Below are 22,316 nucleotides of genomic sequence, written 5' to 3'. Positions count from 1 at the left end.
TATCTAAACACCATCCAGCACACTCTAAATGAGTAGTAGCGGCATCCGTACCATAATTTAATAATGATTCAATGTATGCTCTGTAATGATAATTTCCATCTGACGGGGTAATACTTTTTCCGTTAAATTGAACATTACACTGTTTTATTATTGAGTGTAGAAGATTATTCACTACACTTGGTTGGGGCAATGTTTTTCCGTCGGCACCTTTGTCGTTATTCCAATGGTTTCCATCTTTTTTAACAATTTGTACCTTTAATCTAAGATATGTAGAAGATAAATCTCTGTATGTATCACCATGACCTAATGAGACAAATTCAATAGTTGATGGATTATCTAAAGAAGCAATAGGATTGTATGAAACTTCTTCAGATCTTAAAATACTAGATTGAATTGGCTTTGTTCTAAAAATATCCAATTCTGATTTCATACATTCAATCATAATTAATCAAAAATATCAACTTTTTTTCTTTTGCTATTAACTTTTCGTCGCTTTGAAGCAAAATAGTCGATTTTTTTAATGAGGCGCCTTTTTATATTTTTTCTTTTTCTTTTTCCAGATCCATACATTTCGTTTAATTTACGAACTGCTCCACGTCTCACATTTTTTAAAATTTCCTTACCCCGATCCTGAACTACTTCTCTTATATTTGTTCCAGTTGCAATATCAGATAGAGCATTCATACTCGAATTAATTGCTTCATTTTTCAATATATTAGCTCCGGAGACAAACAAAGGTTTCAAATATTTAAAAAGCCCCCCAAAAAAACTTCCCAATCCTCGACCTCTTTGATAGGCAAGGGCACAATGAAGTAAGGGACCGATATCATCAAGCCCTTTACCAGATTGAACTAAATAATACTTATAATACAATCGTTCCATAATATAATAGAAAAATAATATAATTTTTGCTTAATACCTTTTATTTATACTTTTTTGAAATGTAATACAATTTTTGTAGGAATATTACTATTGGAAAAATTTATTTGTTTACCATATTTATCACATAACATAATAGAAATATTATCCAAAAATTTATTTTCAACTGGAAAATAATGAATATTTTTAAATTCAGAAAAATTATTTTCGTATGTATTCTTTATTATTATTGTTCGTACATTACAAACATACTATCTGATTTATTTACTGGTATAAAATATAAGGTTTCTAAATAAGACTTGTACAATTGCACAATTCTGTCTTTATATTTTTTAAAATCGGGGTATTTTATTAAAATTTGATTAAAACATTCTTTGATAAAAACATCAATTGACCAATTGGTTTTTACACCTATTTTTATGTCAACTTCTGGATCGCTGACACATATTTTAACCACTTCACCAGTGTATTCAGTTGGTTCTTCAGATTTTATGTAACTTGAGTTCCTTGAAATATAATCAAAAATTTGCCATATAAGTTGACGCTCACATTCCTTTTTTGTATATCCTGCATCCAGTTCTATATTTTGTATGAGTGTAGGTAAAACAAAAGTTTTCCAATCACAATTGATTTGTTCTTTCCTATATGGAATATAAGTTGTACCTATGTTTTCAAATTTTTTTTCTGTACTTCCAATCGTAATGGCAATTCTTTTTTCGTCGTTTTCTCCGTAAATGGATGATACATAATCATTTACATACACTTGTGAAATTCCAACTTTCCATTTTTCATCAAGGGCAAATTGTTTATTTAATTTATTAGTAAAAGCTACCAATGTGTTTTCAGGATAGTAGTTAATGGATGAGTCACTTAGTAAAGTTACATAAAATTCATCATTTACATGTAAGTTGTCCATGTGCTTGTCGATTTACTTTTACGTATGGGAAAATCAAGCTGTGTTTGTGTGTCACCTGCTTTAGCTGATCGTAAAACACGTCTTTGAGATTTTTCTGCGCTTTTGCTATTTATAGTTTTTTCTTTTTTTGTAGGAGGACTTGGACTGTCTAGAGGAACCGTTATAATATCTCCACTATCAGTTTCGTACATCTGAAAATTTTGATTTCTGATAGACTTACGTTTTCCAAGACGTTCACCAGCTGATGCAGCAGAAAGCGCTGTCGTAAAAACATTTTCATGCAATTCATTATCAAATACATCGTCTGGTTCTTTTTCGAATATTTCCTCCTCGGGGAACTGTATTTTAGCATCCTTAAATTCCACAAAATTTGTTTGGGTGTCTGTGTTTTTAAAAACAGTTTTTGGACGAGTTTGAGTACTCTTTGTTTCTGTAAGTTTGGGCTGGTACGACTGTGCTGTAATGTTTTGGGGAACAGTTCTACTTTTGTTCTTTATTTTAAACAGGTTTTGACGATATAAATACCACTTTTGGATATCAGTCAAATTTTTATTCAGTAGAATATTTTTCATCTTTTTATTTAACTCATTTAGCTCGACATCAGAATTTTGTTTTAGTTTTTCATAAATTTCAGGTTTTATTATTACCATTTTATTGAACATTGCGCTATTCATTTTAAGAAACGTCCTATTATTCCAGACAATATGGCTCCGAGAAGGCTTGGTAAAAATCCCCCTTTTTGAATAATTATTTTTCGTTTATTATTTACAGATTTTTTATTGGAGGTTAACGCCCGTAACTTTTTTTTATACTTCCTTAGTTGATTCGTTATTTTTTTATTAAGATTGCAATTTCCTTTTAATATATTCAAAGCTATTTCACAAAATGTTTTTATTACTTCTGGTTCACAATGCTTAATTATTATTTTTTGAAACCTTGGTTTAGAATTTTTTAATAGGTGCAATATATGTCGGTTGGTTTTCAAACGCCTCATATTCTTGTGCTAATTGCTCTAACTGATCTTTTGTACAAAAACATGAATTTAGACCAAACAAATCACTTCTTAATCTAAAAAGATCGTTGACTTCTTGAGTGAGATCTAATAATATATATCCATATGGTTGTGATGTTACCTCATTATATACTTTTTCGAATTCTTTAACCTGATTCGGATATATTTGTCTGGCCAAAGGTAATATTTGTGATTTATCTCTAGGGTTTTTGAAAAGTACTAAATATTTACAATTTAATGAAATATCTCTTGAAAATTTTCCTTGATGAAATAGATTTTGTGTTACAAAAATTACAGACAAATTTCTGTGATGTGAACCTCTAGTAAATAACTCACATATTCGTTTGTCCTGTGTACTTAACATCATATCGTCTAATACTATTAATATAGGTTCATGATTATCATTTATGTCTGGAACAGTAACATAATGCTCAAGCCGTTCTATATTTTTGGGAACAGCATTTTTATCAGGATTACACCAAATTATTTTTTGAACACAAGGTTTTGTATTGTCTTTATTATTTTTTAAGAGATTATGTATAAAAGTGGTTTTCCCACAGCACGATGGACCGGCCACCATCATTGTAAATGGGTGAAAAAACATAATGAAAATAAAAGTTGATCTTGTAACCTACATATATTTATAACATAAAACATGTCAATTAATCAAAATATTATATAAACCTAGTAACCTCTTCAGTACTTTTATTTTCATTTAAACTTTCATTGAGGACAAGCACTTGTTTTCAATATGAGCGGACAGATTTTTATTGTCGACCTTCAATTTGTACAAGGAAATGAAAAACACTATTTTGTAAAAGAATTAGCTTTACTTGAAAATGGAAGCATGATCCCCATGGTGTATTATTTTAAATCTCCATACTCTGAACACGAACTTACCCAAAAATCAAAATATAATGTTCAATATTGTGAAGATAATATAAATGGATTAAAGTGGAATAGCGGAAATATAGAATATTATTAAGCAAATTTTACAATCAGCTGAAAAGATTTATGTAAGGGGCATTCAAAAAAAGGTATTCTTACAATAGTTCATTGACAACTCCAAAATAGAGGATTTAACAGAAAGTATGCCATCATTATTACAAATTGAAAACTATAAGTCTTTATGCCCTATTGCTGCACATAATGGAATTAAATAAAGTTGGGTCAAACCAATGGTTTGTATTGTAGCACTTTTCCCTTCAACAAGTGAAAATACTGCTTTTAAAAACAGTCAATGTATATCTACCACACTATTAAAATTATTTTCATTTATAAACGAAACTATTTCTAGGATTGCATATATTTAGGATGAACCATTTATGCAGTCTTTGAAATAAAGCAAAATTTAATATAAACAGGGGTTAACATAATGCTCGATTTTAAGGGTTAATTGTGTGAGTTAAGAAAAATAATTATATTTTTTAATGTCATGGAATTTACCGTTAACTTTTTGCGTTTATAGAAATTTGAAAAAACTTGCGGTTTCAGGAATATAAGGTGTCAAAAATGCAAATTTTACAAATTTCAAGAGGCCATAACTTGAGAGGGGGTGGAGATGGAAAAAACTTTTCTTCTAACGAAATGAACTACTTGTTAATGTCTAAAAGCCCCTAAATTTCAAGCTTCTATAGGCTGGGGTCTAGAAGAAAAACGACATGAAAAATTTGGAAAAAAAGGACTTTAGATAACGGTAAATTTGAACGACCATTTTGTTTTTCTAAAATTTAACTTTAGTATACCGCGATAGGGGAAGCAAGCCAGTGCCTTTCTGCGTTTGCAAAATTTCAAAAATGCTTATGGTTTCATTGCAACAAATAGTTAAAATAGGCCATTTTTAGTGCTTTGGGGGGGTATAACTTCTAGAGGGGGGGAGATAGGTAAATATTTTGTTCTACGAAAATAAGTTTCTAGTAAAGATCTATGTACGTATTAAATTTCAGCTTTCTATCTTTAAGAATGTAGAAGTTTTGTAAACAGACACACGAACAGACGGGCGGACGGACGGACGGACGGACAGAGTGAAACTAATAAGCACTTTTTTTCAAAAAATTTTTGGAAAAGTGCTAAAAATTAAGATGTGCTGTAAAAAATGCAATAAACATTTACATACATTTGATAAAGGAAAAAATACTGAATTAACTACATAATAAAAATATGAAAACAATAGTTCACTTTAACTTGAAATTAAAAATTCATTATATGTATGCATGGGATTTTGCTTACAGAATTGCTCGAAAAGGAATATACGATAAGCTTGCACGAGATAGGAACCGGTTTCAAAGACGTATACAAATATTTGAACCAGTGATATCTGCAATTCTAACCTGTAGTCATCGAAAAAAAATATTTAAAGAAAGATTCCAAGAACAAATATGTACTATATATAATTATATTAAAGAAAAAGTAAAAAAAAAAAAATGTGTTTTGTAATTTATAGGTATATACGTTTTATAGAATATTCTACTTTAAGAAAAATACAAATGCGTAATGTATTAACAACTAGACTTTTTTTGATTAACCAGTTTTTTTTTTTTTGTATTTAAGTACAATCAAAGAAAATGAAAACAAGAACTTGTTTTTATTTTCAACGCAACTATTTGCATCAACAACAACAAATTTCATGCATCTTGTTTTTCTTATGCAAAAGTAAGCAATAAGACATTCCTGCTATTTCTTAATTATGCATAGTAAAAACGAAAACAATGCGGTGCGCAAGCAACTAGATACAATAACAAGAACTAAGGTAGAAGGAAAATAAAAATTATAGGTACCTCAATGTAAATAAACAAAGCTTTTTCCTTTTTTACTATCAAGGTAAAATTAAAAATACGTACTTTCTGATATTTCTGATTACCTAATACTATTTTTAAAATATTTAATTTAAATTTCCTTATCTGCTGGACAACTCCGGCAAAGGAAATTCACATGTAAACAAATCATGCAAAGTCTCAAGTACGCTGAACTCGGACAAGTAAACAACTTGCTTTGCAACCTTTGACCTCATTGACCTGGCGGCCACCTCAGCTTCGTACATTCATATGTACATGGGTCATGACACACTCAAACAAGTCATCTACCTATACCAAGAAATAAACGACCCGTTATACAGATCATGACACACTTTAGCAGGTCATCTACCTATACCAGGAAATAAGAAAGTGAAAGTGGGTCGTACGATATGGGCTGATTTTTTCCCATCCCAGAGTGCCAGAATACCTACTCTTATTTTTTAATGTTGACTCTATTTTATTATAGTCAGCCACATTACTTATGACTACTGGAGGCGGCCTAGAGTTTTTCGTGACATTGCCTCGACTTTTAGAATTAGGAACATCCGCTTTCTCAGCGTTGGTTGTCACCTGAACCACTTCCGGAGACGATTCCGCTTTTCTTTTTTTGCTAGACCTCTTTTGTTTTAGGATCCAATCAGTTTCTCTGGCGAGTTCCTCCTCATCTGTTGAGTAGGCGTCTAAGACTGACCTCACCTGCTTTGCTCGTGGTGCAGCCTCATTTTCTTTATGACTGCCCACATTAGACTTGTTATTTGTGATTTGCGTATGCTTCTCTTTCTTTAGTTTCTCATTTTCAGCCCTCAGTTGAAGAACCTCGCTTTTCAAAGCCACACAGAGCTGTTCCAGTTGGCTAATCCTTTTCTGTATGTCAGCATTCTGATCATCACTTTCTTTGTCTTGAGCTTCACTCATGTTTATACCCTTATTGGTCTGTGGAGCTTGAATGTTCGGTAGTCCACCTTCTCTATTTCCATTCTTTTCTAAAATCCGCACATCAGATGTAGGTGGTGAACGCCGGGTTTTCGCGTTCCTCCTGAGCGGATCAATCAAATGCAATAAATGGCTCTCCCCAGAATCCGTAGAGCCGACCTCCGAAGAGGGTGGATTCTCCAACGTAGTTGAATTACCACCTGGGGTACTAAATCCCTTTGTTTTGTCCATTGCACAAATGATTAAATTCTGCATTTTATACCTACTGCCAGGATTCAATAACAATATAAACATTAGTTTTCTCTTTAATTGTTTTCTAATTCTATTCTTTTCTATTTTGCATATTTTTTCCATTTGAGCTTTCAATGGGATCAAGTGTTGAAGAATCAACAAAAAAGTAACAGGATAACAATATAAATAAATGGACAGATAACGTGTTGACATTTAACCAAATGACAAAGCCTGTATGGACGTACGGTCTGCAGCTATAGAGTTGTGCCAAGCAAACGCACATGAAACAAGTGCAAACTTTCCAGAATAAGGTCCTTCGTAATATGGCGGGTGCTTCCTGGTATGTGCGTAATAGTATTGAAAATAAAAAACGAAAAAACCAACTTGATTATTTCAACTGGAACATATTAGGCCTTTTTATAAATATATAGAGAGAACTGCGCTATATTTGTGTTCATAAACAAATGTTGCTAATCAAGTTTGTTCATAAACATTGCTAACCTATCACAAAAATATTTCAATTATCATGGCTAGCGCAGTTAAATCAGCTGCACTTTGCTTGTTAATTGTTGTACTTAAACATTACAAAATTTCTTTTTGTTTTAGTTTTCTTTTTTTGTTTTTCTTAATGTTTATTTTTCCTGAAATAGAATTTTCTACTATTTGGCCCGAAATAAATAAATTTGTTTTTTAAGGGCATTTTTTATTCATGAACACAATAATGCGAATTCAAAATAGCAAAAGTTTTTATGCAACTGTTGAAAATATATTGCATATGTATCACATTATTTTTTCGCTATATTGCGTTTATGAAAAGGCCTATTATTCTGACATTGTCACTTAATTGCCAACTTCACTTTTGCCCTGATTAAGTTACTTAACCGCCGATATTCCGCCTCATTTGAGTTTGCAAATTTCCTTCTTTCATCTTCTTTCATCTTCAGTATTTCATCTGTCATCCATTTTTTTAGCGGTGTTATTCTTTGTTCCGAGAACACTGAAAGATGACTCGTTCAAGATGTGTTGAATCTTCTTGGTCTTGACAGATTTATTTTGATTTCTGACAGAAGAAAGTTGTAAGGCGCCGCACTAGGATATCTTTTTACCTGTTTTAGAGAGGAGCTAAAGCGCTTGTTAATTAAAATAAAATCTATTTAGTTCCGAATTATGTTGTTTTCGTTACTTCGTGGAGATGTCCAAGTGTACAATTTTATTTTTTTATGTTTAAAGCGGTAAAATTCGACAAGTCGATCATCCCACTCATTAGCATGGTTCTGTCTGTTAATGGTATGGAATGGTATGGAGTCATTTGAATTTTATATTATTCTTTGTATTGTCATAAAAAAACAGTATTTTTGTCTTGTTTTTGCGTTTCGTACGCTCTCTAGTTAGATGTAAATCGTTCAAAATCTAATGATTAAATGACAACAAAAAAATGAAAACAGAAAAATTTTTCGTTGCGCTAGTAAAAACAAAAGTTCACTTAAAAAATCATAACTACAAAAATTTCATAATTAAATTCATAAAATTTCATAATAACAGAAATTTAATAACTACAAAACTGCAAATTTAATATATGGGAAAGGGAAACGAAAAATAGCATGAAAATTCTAGTGAAGAACGAGAAAACGAATAAATGTGGAAGTACAGATTGGGTCTATTCTATCCACATTTCTTATCTTTCTTTACTATGCAGCTTTAGTTCATCTCTCATTCTGGTTGAGATAATGCACCAGAATCATTGGTTCGGGTGCATTAATTGATGTAATTTGTCTGAAAATACCGATCTCTTCATATTCAGTGCAGCGACTTTCCTCTCTCAAAAAGTTGAATTTTATCTCGGGATCTTTTCTAAAACGTCAATTAAGAAAAGTGACATAAAACTTCAATTTCAATTTTAACGTTGTAGAAGAAACAACCTCAAGTAAGTAATAATTTGCTAGTAATATTCAAAATATTTACGCTGTTTCAAATATTTGTGTACAAGTAGAAAAGTTTTTTTTGCAAATAGAATAAGTTTTTTTTTATAAATGGAATAATTTTTTTTTTTACAAATAGAACAAGCTTTTCTAAGTGATGTGTATTTGTTGATTTTGAAGGCCAAAACATTGAGACTATCATAAAAATATTTGAGTATAGAATAATTTTTTATAGATAAAATTATGTACATATTATTACGTATTATAATATATAAAATAATATTATGGTTTTTAAAACCAAAGGATAAATTGCTTTAAAAATAAATAAATGAAGTATTGAAATAAACTAGTAAGTTTTATTTCTATTTATTTCAAAGTTTAAAAATCTTTCTTATAGAAAATAAAATAAAAGATTTTCGCGTTGAATAGTCTGAGCTGGTACGACGGATTGGCAACATTCTTCTGAATTTATATCCCTCCATATATGCTCAATAATTCAAATTTCAATTGAACATTTCTTTATCCATAAAATTCTTTCCTTGGCATTTCCTTTAAAATTGGTCTGACCCCAAAACCTTTTGCGTCTCATCTGTTTTTTTTGTTTTTGTATTTTTATGTAATGCAAACATAACTCCACCTGTGCCTGATTTTTAATAAGTTGACAATTTATTTTTTGTAGATTTCATGTTTTAAATTATTATAAAAATATCCACTCTAAATTATTGTATGGAACTCTATTTCACGCTATAATTTCAAATGTAATTTATATACTGTACTACTGCAACAACTATATTTGTCAAAAAAAGTGTCAAATAACTGTCATAAAAAAAATGGGTGAGATTATTTCAAACGAACCAATGAACCATCAAGAAAAAACATAGTTTGACTTTAAGTCTCTCAGCACAAACCCTGCGAACTACAACAAAATGTCACAGAATTGTCGTTGTCGCAAATAATGTATTTTACGGTAAATTTAAAGAAACAGAAGTACCTACATATATTTGGAAATATAACTAAAGTATTAGGATGCGAAATTTATAATAAGCGTTCTTTACTTATTATTTCTCCTGATTTATTTTTTCTAGCTGGACGACATAAATTTTTTTAAATAATTGATAATAGTATTATGAGTTGAAGAACTTTGTAGTAATCATAAAATGATTATGATTAATAAAGTATGAAAAAATTTTATTTTCTTTAGCATTCTTTAAGGGGCTAGTTACACATCAAACTAAATCTACGATTTAATCTACGATAAAATCTAATAAACATTAACACATCAGATTCTGTCTATACTTTAACGTCAAACTTTTGATGGTAATATTTTTAGTACTTGTATTTAAATTTAAATATATTATATAGATATAACATATATAAAATAAAAAAAAACACCAGTCAGCTGATTGTAGCCAAACTTTTTTAAAAATTTATTTGTTAAAAATCTGATATGTTTCTATTCTTCTCTCTAGATTTTATCTGATGCCAGACTTCGATTGCACATCAGAATCTCATCAGATTCAGAAAACTATATACGTAATAACGAGATTCTATTTCTGTAACACGATTTAGTTTGATTCAATTGGGTTTTTACAAATCAAATATATGTACTTATGTGCATAAAATTTCAATTGTTTCAAACTAAAACATCTTATTTTGCTTTGTCTTAGCAAGAAATGGACCTAAAAACATACATACCTTATGATCTCAACTTACACAATACTTTTTGCTAACACGAGTATCGTATATCAACTTGCTACACATCAGTTATTATATACATATATATATATAGTTACTTCGAAGATGTTAGCATTTGTGGGCACTTCTAGAAGGCTAGAGACTTATTTTATTTTACACGCTTAGCTCAAACATATTATAATATGATATAGATATCAATTTAATAATTTCGACATACATTAAAATCTAGATTAAGTAAAAAAAAAGATAACAAATAATCTAAAACTACCATATATGTATGTATTATTAATTAAGCTTGAATCATCTAGAAATGAAAAAAATTATCTATAAGAAAACAATAGCTTTTTCATCGTGCCTTTTGTTAGTATGAAATCAAGTGTGTTCTTGAAATTGTTACACAGACTCAACATTCTTCTGACGGGTTCATATTTCCCATAAGTAGTTCTATGAAAGGGAACTAAAAAAAAATCAGGAGAACGAAACCTAAAATTAGAATTGATGACGATTTCTCATTAAAAATATCGGTAGAAATCAAATCAGATGTCATATTTATTAAAATATTTTATATTTTTTTATTTATTTAAATATCACGTCACTGATATCATGTCTCTTGCTTAAAGTGGGTTACTTAATAAATTTCCCCATGAACCTGTCCTCATAAGATGGGAGAAAGATTGGATCCTCCCAAGAAAGGCGTAAATCTTACAAAATTCTTTTGAATCGACTCAATCCTCTTATCAATCTTATTTTCTGATTGTTTCACACAAAAACAATAGAACCAATTATAATTAACGACACAAAACCAAAAGAAACTGACTGGTTGTTAACAAAAAACAAAAGAAATACAAAGAAAGGGGAAACAAGTACTCAGTCGCCGACAAATTGGGAAAATAATAATAGACCCACAGTGTTCAATTATAAAAATAAGGAGTACCATAAAAATCAGAATAAATATAGCCTGCTTTCACAGGTATACTATCGGAAGGCAGTTTCCAATTTGAGTCAAATATTAGTACACCTACACAGAACAATGAAAATGAAATTGAAAAGAGGTCAGAAACAAAAAAAAATCACAAGCCACCACCAGTAATAACATAAAAAACTACGCTGATCTTAACAAAAACCTGAAAAATAACAACATAAAACATACAACATATATGCTAAACAACAACCAAGTTAAAATCAATGTTAACACGGAAGCAGAATACAGGGAACTCACAAATTACGCGAACATTGCTAAGATGGAGTGGCACTCATACGAAAATAAGCAGGCCAGACCCATAAGGGTAATGGTCAGGCACCTTTATCCATCGTGTGATCCAGATGATATTAAAAACGAATTACTGGAAAGAGAGTATAAAATAATGAGTGTAGTAAACAAATATAGTAAAAGAAAATTAAATGAAAAACAATATGTCACTAAATTACCACTGTTTATGTTAACATTTGAAAACACTGAAAATATAGAAAAAAGAAAATAGAAGCATCAAAGAGCGTTAATCAAATACCACAATGCAAAAGATGTCAAAGGCATGGACACACTCAAAAATATTGCAACAGGGAACCAAGCTGCGTTAAATGTGCAGGGAACCACCTTACAACCGTCTGTACTAAAAGCAAAGATGTACCTGCGAAATGTGCTAACTGTAATGAGGCACACCCAGCGAACTATAGAGGATGCATAATTGCAAAAGAATTGCAAAAAAGAAGAAACATGCAAAAAAACATAAGAAATGGTATAAGCACACAAGGTGAGACTATACATGCCAATAATAATAACACAAGTCAGAAAGTCGTAAAAGAGATATCATATGCACAGGCAGTAAAAAAAAATTCAAACACAAAAGAAAATGATTTCAATGAACAGTATTTATAACTTAATCAGTAATCTAACACTTAGTTTAGATAACATCGAGAATCACCTACCTGGTACAAGAAGACTGAAAAATAAAAATAATCAATAAGCAATTGAGAATCGCCACCTGGAACGCCAACGGTATAAAAAACAAAACACAAGAACTTGAAGTATTTCTTATAACGCGCAACATAGATATTTGTTTACTTTCGGAAACTCACCTGACGGATCAAATGTACCTGAAAATAAAAAATTATAATACCTAGCCTAAGTCACCTAAGTCGACATCCAAATAATCAATCCAAAGGTGGGAGTGCTTTAATAATAAATGATAATCTAAACTACAATGTACAGAATAGCATACAAATTATTGAATGTCAACTAACATCAATTGAAATAAAAACAGAAAAACGGAAACTCGTTGTTGGTGCAATATACCTAGCACCCAAGTTCAACCTGAAAAAGAATGAGTATATTAAAATTCTGCAAGAACTAGGAGAAACATTCATATTAGGTGGGGATATGAATGCCAAACATGTCTCATGGGGATCTAGATTATCTTGAAGGGAAAGAATTGAAAGCAGCAGCAAATTGCCAAGGTTGTCATATCCACTCAACTGGTAAACCAACCTACTGGTCCACTGACCCAAATAGATTGTCAGATGTATTGGACATATTTATAACAAGAAAAATAACTACAAATTGCATAAGTATGGAGGATAGTTATGATCTGAGCTCTGATCAGTCTGCTGTCATCTTAAACCTGAACGAAAAAGCAATTCCACTACCAATTAAACCAACGTTAACCAATAAAACGACGGATTGGGAGAGCTTTAAAATCGATATAGAAAATTCAATTGATCTAAGATGTGCTATAAACACTACACAACAACTAGAAGAAGAAACGGAAATGTTTACAAAAATAATACAACAAGCAGCATGGCAAAATACGAAAAACTATGTACAAAAAACAAATAACATAACATATCCATAATGAAATAAAAGAGCTAATTAGTGAAAAGAGAAAAGCTAGAAAAAGGTGGCAATTAACGAGAGACCCGGCAGATAAAAACATATTACATAGAAAGACACAGGAGATGAAAAGAAAAATTCAAAGCTTTAAAAACGAAAACATGGAAAACTATATCAAAAACTTAATACCAGATGAAAAAACTGATTATTCGCTGTTGAAGGTTACAAAAAAACTCAAGAAACCTATTGTACACATTCCACCGACAAAAACAACAAACAACACTTGGGCAAGAACAAATGAAGAAAAAGCACACACATTTGCAAAGTATTTAGAAGAAGTTTTTAAACAATATCTGGTAACAAATAATAACATACAAAATGAGCGATCGACTGATGAAGGAATTACAAATCTACAAATTCCGCAAGTTTCACCAAGGCAAGTTAAAGATGAAATCGAAAAAAGCTTCAAAAGAAAAAAAGCTCCAGGGCACGATTTGATTACTGCCGAAATACTGATCCATCTGCTAAGGAAAGGTCTATTATTTTTAACAAAGCTCATCAACACCTGTTTTAGGTTAAAACACATGCCGATGATTTGGAAAGTTGCTGAAATGACCATGTTACTAAAGCTAGGAAAGCCTCAAAACGAAGTAAAATCATACCGACCTATTTCATTATTACCAATACTATCGAAGCTAGTTGAGAAATCGTTTCTAAGGAACCTAAAAAATACAGTGGAAAATAAATACATAATACCAAATTATCAATTTGGTTTTAGGGAGAAACATTCAACAACTGAACAAATCCATCGTATTACGGATATAATAGAAAATGCGTTAGAGGAAAAGAAAATATGTACAGCAACTTTTCTGGACATGACACAAGCGTTCGACAGAGTATGGCACACAGGCTTGATCAACAAAATTAAAAAATTTCTACCATCATCGTACGTCGATTTCATATCATCGTATCTAAGGGATAGATTATTTATCTGGGACCGTTCTTGTACCTACTTTACACTCATGATCTACCAACTTTCGATAAAGTAACAGTGGCTACATTTGCGGATGACACTGCGTTATTAACAGTAGACGAAAATATAAATACATCAACACAAAATTTACAATATGCAAACAACAAAATCTTAGAATGGACAGATAAATGGAAAATGAAAATAAATGAACAAAAGTCAATACACATAAATTTTATAAACAAACAAAATTGCCCGAACTTACCAATACATTTAAACGATAAAATTACACCTAATAAAAAAAAAGTCAAGTACCTGGGTATGATACTGGACAAAAAGCTATTATGGAGAGACCACATTAATAGTAAATTAACAGAATTAAAAATTAAATATACAAAGTTACAATGGCTGATTGGTTATAACTCCAAACTCAGTATGGGTAATAAACTTTTAATTTATAACCAGATATTAAAACCAATATGGCTTTATGGAATACAACTTTGGGGTTGCGCTAGTAAATGTCATATAGATATCATCTAGAGATTTCAAAATAAAGTAATTAGAAACATCGTTAAAGCACCATGGTACGTTAGAAATGCTGATTTGCATCGAGACCTCATAATAAAAACAGTCCAAGAAGAAATAAAAAGATTCGCTGTAAAACATTATCATCACATACTAACATTGAAGCATCAAAACTCAGTCTAACGGGGGATGAAAATGGTTCCAGAAGATTAAAACGAAAGAGGCCTTACGATTGGTTATAAATCTTGATTAGACTATATTATGTACATATATATTATAATAATATGAGATTGACTTGACAGGAAACAGATAAAATGTTGAAAAGCAATTGTGTGATTCAGCAAGTATTATTTAATTAGGCTTAGATTACAGAAACAAGCTGATGGTTGGTCATTTTGACCAGTTTTAGCGCTACATATAGATAATAAATCTAAAATAAAAAAAAAAAAAAAAAACGTTGTTTTTAAAAAAAATTAAACCATTTTTTTTAACTGAGCGTTTTTTTTGACTCGTAAAAACGGCTATATTTTTGAATTTGTTAATTTTGGTTTTGTTATTATTTTTTTAATGTTTTTTTTTTCATAAATTTTGTTAATAATTGAGTGAACTCTCAATTTTATAAATTTATTTTTAAATTGCATAATTAAAATAAAAAATATTAACAGCTAAAACAAAAAAGATTCTACTGAGCGGTTTTTTTTGACACATATCGCACATTTGCGAATAGCACAGTCACCAACTTGCTTTTATTACTACATATTATATTTTAATATATAAATCATTTCTGTACCAAAATATTTCATTGTAACATTTCTGTATTATTATACAGAGAATTTGTTCATATATTTGTAGATCAGTTCTATACGAAAGTTTTTTAGTCTTCGATAGAAATTTACACTTTGCTATAAATATTTAAAATTCCGGAAGTCAAAATTATATTTTTGAGTTGTCTCGTTATGTCATGTAGAGTCACGTACAGAAAATCCAAACCATAAACACATCATTTTGAAGAACTATAAAATGTACAAAACTTCTGCTTATTTCACAACCAAGAATGGACGAAAAATAATTCTTACGGGAGCGGCTGCATTCGGGTTTATTTTATTTGCTGGAAATTTTTTCCCTCATACACTGTTTCTACATAAATACAAAGAAGTAGTAGCGTGCTATAAGTAAAGAAAATTTAGTGAAGTAGTATATTGATTTGTATGCACTTGCAATTTCAGGGAAGGTATTGAAGTTCCAGTTCCTGAAAAAGTGAAAACATATTTGAAAACTGCCTACGAAAAGCTTGGAATGCATCCTTGTTACCAAATAAATATTCAACCTTTCACAGTATTTGGGTTCGATATATTTGAAGGCGGATCAACACATTATCGTTTTGGTTGTGTAATCGGAATACCTACTAATTTCTGTTATGAGGTACAAATGATTATAATCACAATAAAAGATAAATTAAAATCAAAAATCTATAGTCTGAAGAAGACGTTGATTACCAGTTTATGAGACTTCGTAATGAAAAGATAATATGGGATAGTGAAGATGGCAAATTTTTGAAAAAATCTTTGGTGTTTACAGAAGATGAAAAGTTATTTGCTATTTGTAAATCCATTTTACAAGTATTATGCAATTTTTTATAAAATTCACTTATAATTAAGTATAATTGCAGCTACAAACACATCGAGTGCTATTGAATTCGATATTTCCATCACTTTCTTTTTTGTCTATGTACGCAATTGCTACTAGCTTAAATCAAAAATTGAATCTATACGCTAAGCCGCTTTCAGTTAGAGTAATTATGTATTCAATATTGGGATTTTTTGGTTTTGGAACCTGGGCGTTTTTGAAAGATTTTAATCAAGTTTTGTATGATATTTCTATTGATAAGACACTTGCAAAGCTAGGTCCTGGTAATTTATTAGTTATGCATTTTTGTTTTGTAAAGCTTGTTTATTTCTCTTTGTAGAATTCGTCCTGGCAGGAATATCTTACTATGGGAAAATTCTAAAGCGTAATATTGCTTTTGAAAACTTAGTTGGTAGTGGGAAATATTCTTCCACCGGAAATGAAAACTTCCTTGTGAGGCAAAAAAGTCTTCCAATAACTTATCGCAAAGCGTTTTTTGAATCAAAACTACAGGAACTTAATAAAAAATTAAACCAAATGGCTTTATAATTACCAAAACATTTATTTCAAATAAACTTACATACGAACATTGCACGTACGTATGTATGTGGTTTATACATTTTCTATTAATTTCAAACTACACCCAGCGGGATTACAAAAGTTATTGCATCACCAAATTGGCCCCATTTATCTCTATTATTTTGAAAAACTGTTACCCACAGTACTGCAATTGAAAGCCACATCAAAGATAAGGTCCCTGACAGCAAAACATCTGAATAGTAAATTAATTTTGTATATACATAGGCAAGGTGTACTTAATTTATAGCAACTTCTTACACTTTTTCATTTGTTTTTGATGCTCGAAAGGGCTTCTCAAAAATGCCTCACTGTAAAACCAAATCGAATTTATAATCCACACAAACGGTAGAAATGCAAAGCCAGCTAAAAAATATTAAACATTATAAATAAAATGAATTCTCATTTCATTACGTTCTTTAATGTAAAATATTTCAATACAACCTTAAATTAAAATAGTTTTAAAAAAAAATCTCTTGTGCTCAGATCATTATACATTTAAAATTTGATTTTTATTTATAAAAAATTTTAGTATATTTTATTGATAACAAATGGAATATTTCGATTTCATTTAAGTCTTCTATTGTTAAATTTGTCATTAAAAAATATCTTCCTTTTTTACAATATGGAATTTAATAATTCGTGTGTATATGCATTTGTGTTTAATGTCGCATAATTTTTAAGTACACTCACGAAATTTTTAAATTACTTTACATTTACCCTTAAAGTACCAGTTACAGAGATACAGTTTTCTCTCATCCGACATCTTACTTAAGTCCATTTTTGGATTTGGAAGTTATAACTTCCGCAGCATTACCTTCACCTTCGTTTGTACATGACATGTACAGTAAGTGGTGGAGAACTATCGACAGTACTATCGATACTATTGCTCGTTTTTAGCTATTATGGAATTCGTCCTGGCTGGAATATCTTACTATGGGAAAATTATAAAGCGTAATATTGCTTTTGAAAACTTAGTTGGTAGTGGAAATATTCTTCCACCGGAAATGAAAACTGTGAGGCAAAAAAGTCTTCCAATAACTAATCGCAAAGCGTTTTTTGAATCAAAACTACAAGAACTTAATAATATCGATAGCACTAAATATATAAATTTAATAATATCGATAGCATAATATAAACTTAACTAGTAATAGTATCGATAGTACTATCGATACTATTGCTAGTTTTTAGCTATTCAGTGGTCGAAATGGGATACTCAAAGTAGCGGGATAGTAAAAAAAAAAAAAATAAAAAAAAAGTATTATTTCAGTTATTTTTTAAAAAAATAATTAAATAAATGCATAGACTACTATGTAGTAACGAAAATTTCATTAATAGGAAAAAATTATACGTTACTATTTGGTCTTATTTAAAATTACATATAATTTTTTGTTAAAAAAATTTTTAAAATTCATTGGAAAATTTTCTTAAATTTTAAAAAACATGTTCCGGAACGCATTTTTCTCTCCTATTTAGTAGTAGGATGGATTTCCAATTATTTAAAAGTACTGGGATGGCATCCCACTCCATCCCGCCTCACTTCGAGCACTGATTATGACAAAAAATTTTTTCGTTTAAGCATATGAGAATTTTCAAAATATTCAAAACTACAAACGATTTTTTATCGATAAAATAAGAATGAAAAGTTAAGAAAATAAAAATATTTAAAGTTAATACTACGCACGTTACGATGGCTGTGTGAGCTGTTGATAAGTCTAATTACTGATGAAGTTTTTCAAATTATATTATTTATATACTGTTTTATTTGTTTACAAATTAAATGAAGGCCATCGATACATCATACTATACACTAACTATAACACTGTCGATATATCGCAATATTTTTACAACAAAATATCGAAAATATCAATTGTCCAATATATTGATAGTTCCCCAACATTATGTACAATACAAAAAGAAATAAAACAATTCTCATTCTTCAATTTTTCTATATAGGAAATAAGGATGGACTTTATTAAAATTGATAACCTTAATTTCGATATTTAACAATTTTAATACATATTATACAAAAATCAGAGTTTTGACAACCAATCTAGCGTGATGTTGGTTACGAAGAGCAACGTTGGATGTTTTTGGATATAGGTTTATATAGCTTTTCGTTAGATTTATTATAACGTAAAAACTAATAAAACGGGAACATATTTAAAAAAAATAAATGGAATGTAACTACGAATTTTGAAATCAGTAACGGGTGAAGGAAATAACTCTTCAGGAACTGCTCAGAAAATATTGAAAAGTAAAGTACAGAAAAAAGGATGAATTTGTATTAAAAAATGGAAAGTAATTTTCATAAGATTTTCATATAAAGATGTGATAATGTAGTTTACATTGACATGCTAAGACATGCTAAGCCAACATTTGTAAATTCGGGAATATTGAATATTTATTTTTACCATGCTGGTACAAATGAAAATCGAATATCATTTTTAATTTTAAAATAAAATTTAAAATAAAACGAGACACAAATTAACCAATTAATTAACTGACTAAGACTTTAATTTGGTTTTTTCATAAAGCTGAGACGCTATACTCAATTTAAAAAAGAAATTGCAAAAAGCAAAATTTTTAAACTTTGTTACACTTATACGAATGAAAAATAAGGATATATATCAGATAATCCATCTGGTCCCTTCACGTCCCTGAGTCAAAAAAAAAAAAAACCGTTTAATTTAAATAAATAGTAAGCCTCGCGGCTTTAAATAACTTGATAAAAAATAATTTTGAACTGAGCTATTTTTTTGGCAGCATTGCCAATTGCTAAAAGTATTCTTATTATTATGCAACGAATTAAAAAATGAAGAAAAATCTTGGCTCTTTTGCACTTCCTAAGAAATCGTATCTTGAAAAAAATCACAGTGAAGCTAAAAATTTTAGGTAAGTTTCCAAGAATTGTCAAATTAAAAATGAAATTTTATGCCAAAATGTTTTTTTTCTAATAGCAAGCGGCGATGGTGTAGTAAATAAAGAGAGTTCTGTGTTTTTTTTTATTTTTTTAATAAAAAAAAGGGGTCACAGAGAAGTATGTTGAAAAAATAATGAAGCCGAATTTTTTCTAGTGTCTCTTTCTTTGATCCGAACATTATCAAAATCGTAACAGGAGCGTATTTATATAATTTTCTTGTCTGACCTCTACTCTAAAATATGTGTAATTTGTATAAGTGTCATAATATTTTATTACCTTAAAAAATGAACATATTTTGTTAAAGTATATCTAATATTATCATCTGACCATTGGTGCAGTGGTTATGGCACCGGTCCTTGAACCGAAGGGTCTCGGGTTCAAACCCCGGTCAGGTCACTATAAAAATTATATTCAATATTATTATAACTTAATATACAATACTAATAAAAATATTATACAAGTAATTTTCAAATATTCCTAATATTCGATATTAAAAAAAAAAACTAAGAAAAATAAATAGTAAATATTAATAACCTCAAATAATTAATATATAAATAAAAACTACGGCAGGCTAGTCACCTACCTAGTTAAACCCTATGACGCTATGAAACTAATGCATGAGAAATCATGCCCTAGCCCTATGCTCCTTCTAGGAGTGAACAAAGGAAAAAAAAAAAAAAAAAAATAAAAAAAAAACAAATCTCTTATATTATCAGTTTTGTTTGACAATTTTACATAACAACTCTTAACAATATTAATAACAATACTCATACATATATTTTAACTAGTCGTGTGAGCTTGCATTGCAAGCTTTGCAAGTATTATGTCTGTATTTTTGAAATTATGTTCCATTATGTGTGAGATATTTTAAGTTTACTTTCTTCAAAAACAAACCCGTAATATACATATAGATAAAACTTAATAAAAAAAAGGACTTAATTAAACAAATAATTAGTTCCTTTTAGATCTAATATCTTTTGAGTAATTTGTTTTAGAACCTCGAGTTTAGTTAAGTCGCATAAAATCGTAAACTATCTTTGGCAATAAGCACTTTAAACGATCAATTACTGTGTACGCATAAAATAATCCGCTACTAACACATAAAATAATCCGCTAATTTTAAAATACATACGAATCAAATGCGTGAATGCATAATTAGTTAATACTGTACTATACAGGGCAATGCATATGATTTCTATGTAAAAAGTCGCAGATTCGAACCCTGAAAAATTCAAATTGCCAGATGAACTTTTTTTTAATTGATAATTATCAATGTTTATCGAGCACCAAACATTATATCAACCAAATTTAATGACTTTCTAAATGAATTTCAAAACTGCATAGTAAATACCAATTTAAAAAAAAAACACTTATATCACTGGTGATTTCAATTTAAATTTATTTGATATTAATAATAATAATGTTAGCAAGTATAAAAATTTTGTGTCTTCAAATTATTTTTACAATTGTAATGGAAATTCAACAACTAGAAAATTATCTAACACCTGTATAGATCATTTTTTCACAAATAATTTAAATGAAAGAATAGAATTATCGCATGTAAATATGGAATTATTAGATCACGATGTCATACTGACAGAAATTTTTAATAACAATATATTGCAAAGTAATAATATGTCATCTGAAAACAGTAAAACCCTCATAAATAGAACTCTTAGCCCGTACTCTATAAAAAAATCGTTAATGGACAAACAACTAATTTTAAGTACTACTAAAAATTGTGAAGATACCGTCAATGATTGGCTTGAAAGACTTAAAGAAAGAACTATGGAATCGTACAAATCATCAGAATAAAACATAAGAATAACCAGTACTGGATCGATAAAGAACTTATTGACGCAGTGAAGGTCAAAAATGGTTGGTTTTCAAAATGGTCACGTGATAGTTCCAATACATTCTTGCAACATCAATATAAATATTATCGCAATAAGGTTACAATTATGCGTAGATATAAAAAAAAATATATTTTGAAAAAGTGTTTGCAGAACATTGTAGAGATTCCTCGAAAACATGGCAGTGTATAAATAATATGTTATATAACAGAGTCAGTAATAAAAGTGGTGTTGATTTACTAAATGGATTGCCAAAGCAGGATGCTGAAATAAAAATTAATAATTTAAATAAATATTTTGCTGGAATTTGTTGAACTAATGACAAAAAATTTTGAAAGTAAAATTTTTTACCCTCAATCTTATACTGACTTGTCGTTTGAATTCGAGTTTTCTGATAAAAGAAGATTTTTCTGAAATAAATAAGATTATTAAACAGCTAAAAAACTCAAAAACAACAGATTCACTTAATTTATCGAATAATCTGATTAAAATATGTAATGAGTATTTATGTTGTTCGATTGCTTTGATAATTAATAAATCGCTCGCTGAGGGTGTTTTTCCTGAAGCCTTAAAACTGGGAAGAATTGTTCCAATTTTCAAATCTGGTGATAAGAGTGATTATATTAATTATAGACC

The 22,316-nt window shown here is 29.6% G+C and overlaps 2 protein-coding genes across 4 annotated transcripts; one reads left to right on the top strand and one right to left on the bottom strand.

Moving 5' to 3' along the window:
* Positions 1 to 15,454: 15,454 nt before the first annotated feature.
* On the top strand, positions 15,455 to 16,945 carry LOC129615837 (transmembrane protein 177). Of its 3 annotated transcripts, none has more exons than XM_055531218.1 (5): positions 15,455 to 15,874; positions 15,929 to 16,124; positions 16,178 to 16,321; positions 16,372 to 16,606; positions 16,669 to 16,945. In XM_055531218.1, exons 1-5 carry the CDS (start codon positions 15,723 to 15,725, stop codon positions 16,875 to 16,877), a joined length of 936 nt encoding a protein of 311 aa, XP_055387193.1. In that variant the 5' UTR covers positions 15,455 to 15,722; the 3' UTR covers positions 16,878 to 16,945. The 3 variants fall into 3 exon arrangements, with proteins under 3 accessions (XP_055387193.1, XP_055387194.1, XP_055387192.1); XM_055531219.1 differs by having other exon boundaries at positions 16,372 to 16,612; positions 16,684 to 16,945; XM_055531217.1 differs by having other exon boundaries at positions 15,459 to 15,874; positions 16,372 to 16,612.
* Positions 16,871 to 17,987, bottom strand: LOC129615839 (gamma-secretase subunit pen-2). The gene is made up of 3 exons (XM_055531220.1): positions 17,625 to 17,987; positions 17,166 to 17,270; positions 16,871 to 17,100 (listed from the first exon to the last, which is right to left on the bottom strand). The coding sequence occupies exons 1-3, from the start codon at positions 17,683 to 17,685 to the stop codon at positions 16,961 to 16,963; spliced, it is 306 nt and encodes a 101-aa protein (XP_055387195.1). The 5' UTR covers positions 17,686 to 17,987; the 3' UTR covers positions 16,871 to 16,960.
* Positions 17,988 to 22,316: the final 4,329 nt, after the last annotated feature.

This window comes from Condylostylus longicornis, unplaced genomic scaffold (genome assembly GCF_029603195.1).
Source record: "Condylostylus longicornis isolate FDR11 unplaced genomic scaffold, ASM2960319v2 ptg000151l, whole genome shotgun sequence".
In the NCBI taxonomy this organism is placed as follows: domain Eukaryota; kingdom Metazoa; phylum Arthropoda; class Insecta; order Diptera; family Dolichopodidae; genus Condylostylus; species Condylostylus longicornis.
This window is presented reverse-complemented; position numbering and strand designations above follow the sequence as displayed.

Coding starts and splice junctions, on each gene's coding strand:
- LOC129615839 (XM_055531220.1), bottom strand. CDS start 17,685: ATGGACTTAAGTAAGATGTCGGATGAGAGAAAACTGTATCTCTGTAAC. Junction 17,271..17,624: donor CTGTAACTGGTACTTTAAGG/GTAAATGTAAAG, acceptor AATATTTTTTAG/CTGGCTTTGCATTTCTACCG. Junction 17,101..17,165: donor TCAAAAACAAATGAAAAAGT/GTAAGAAGTTGC, acceptor TTTACTATTCAG/ATGTTTTGCTGTCAGGGACC.
- LOC129615837 (XM_055531217.1), top strand. CDS start 15,723: ATGTACAAAACTTCTGCTTATTTCACAACCAAGAATGGACGAAAAATA. Junction 15,875..15,928: donor GAAGTAGTAGCGTGCTATAA/GTAAAGAAAATT, acceptor TTGCAATTTCAG/GGAAGGTATTGAAGTTCCAG. Junction 16,613..16,668: donor ACTTGCAAAGCTAGGTCCTG/GTAATTTATTAG, acceptor TTCTCTTTGTAG/AATTCGTCCTGGCAGGAATA.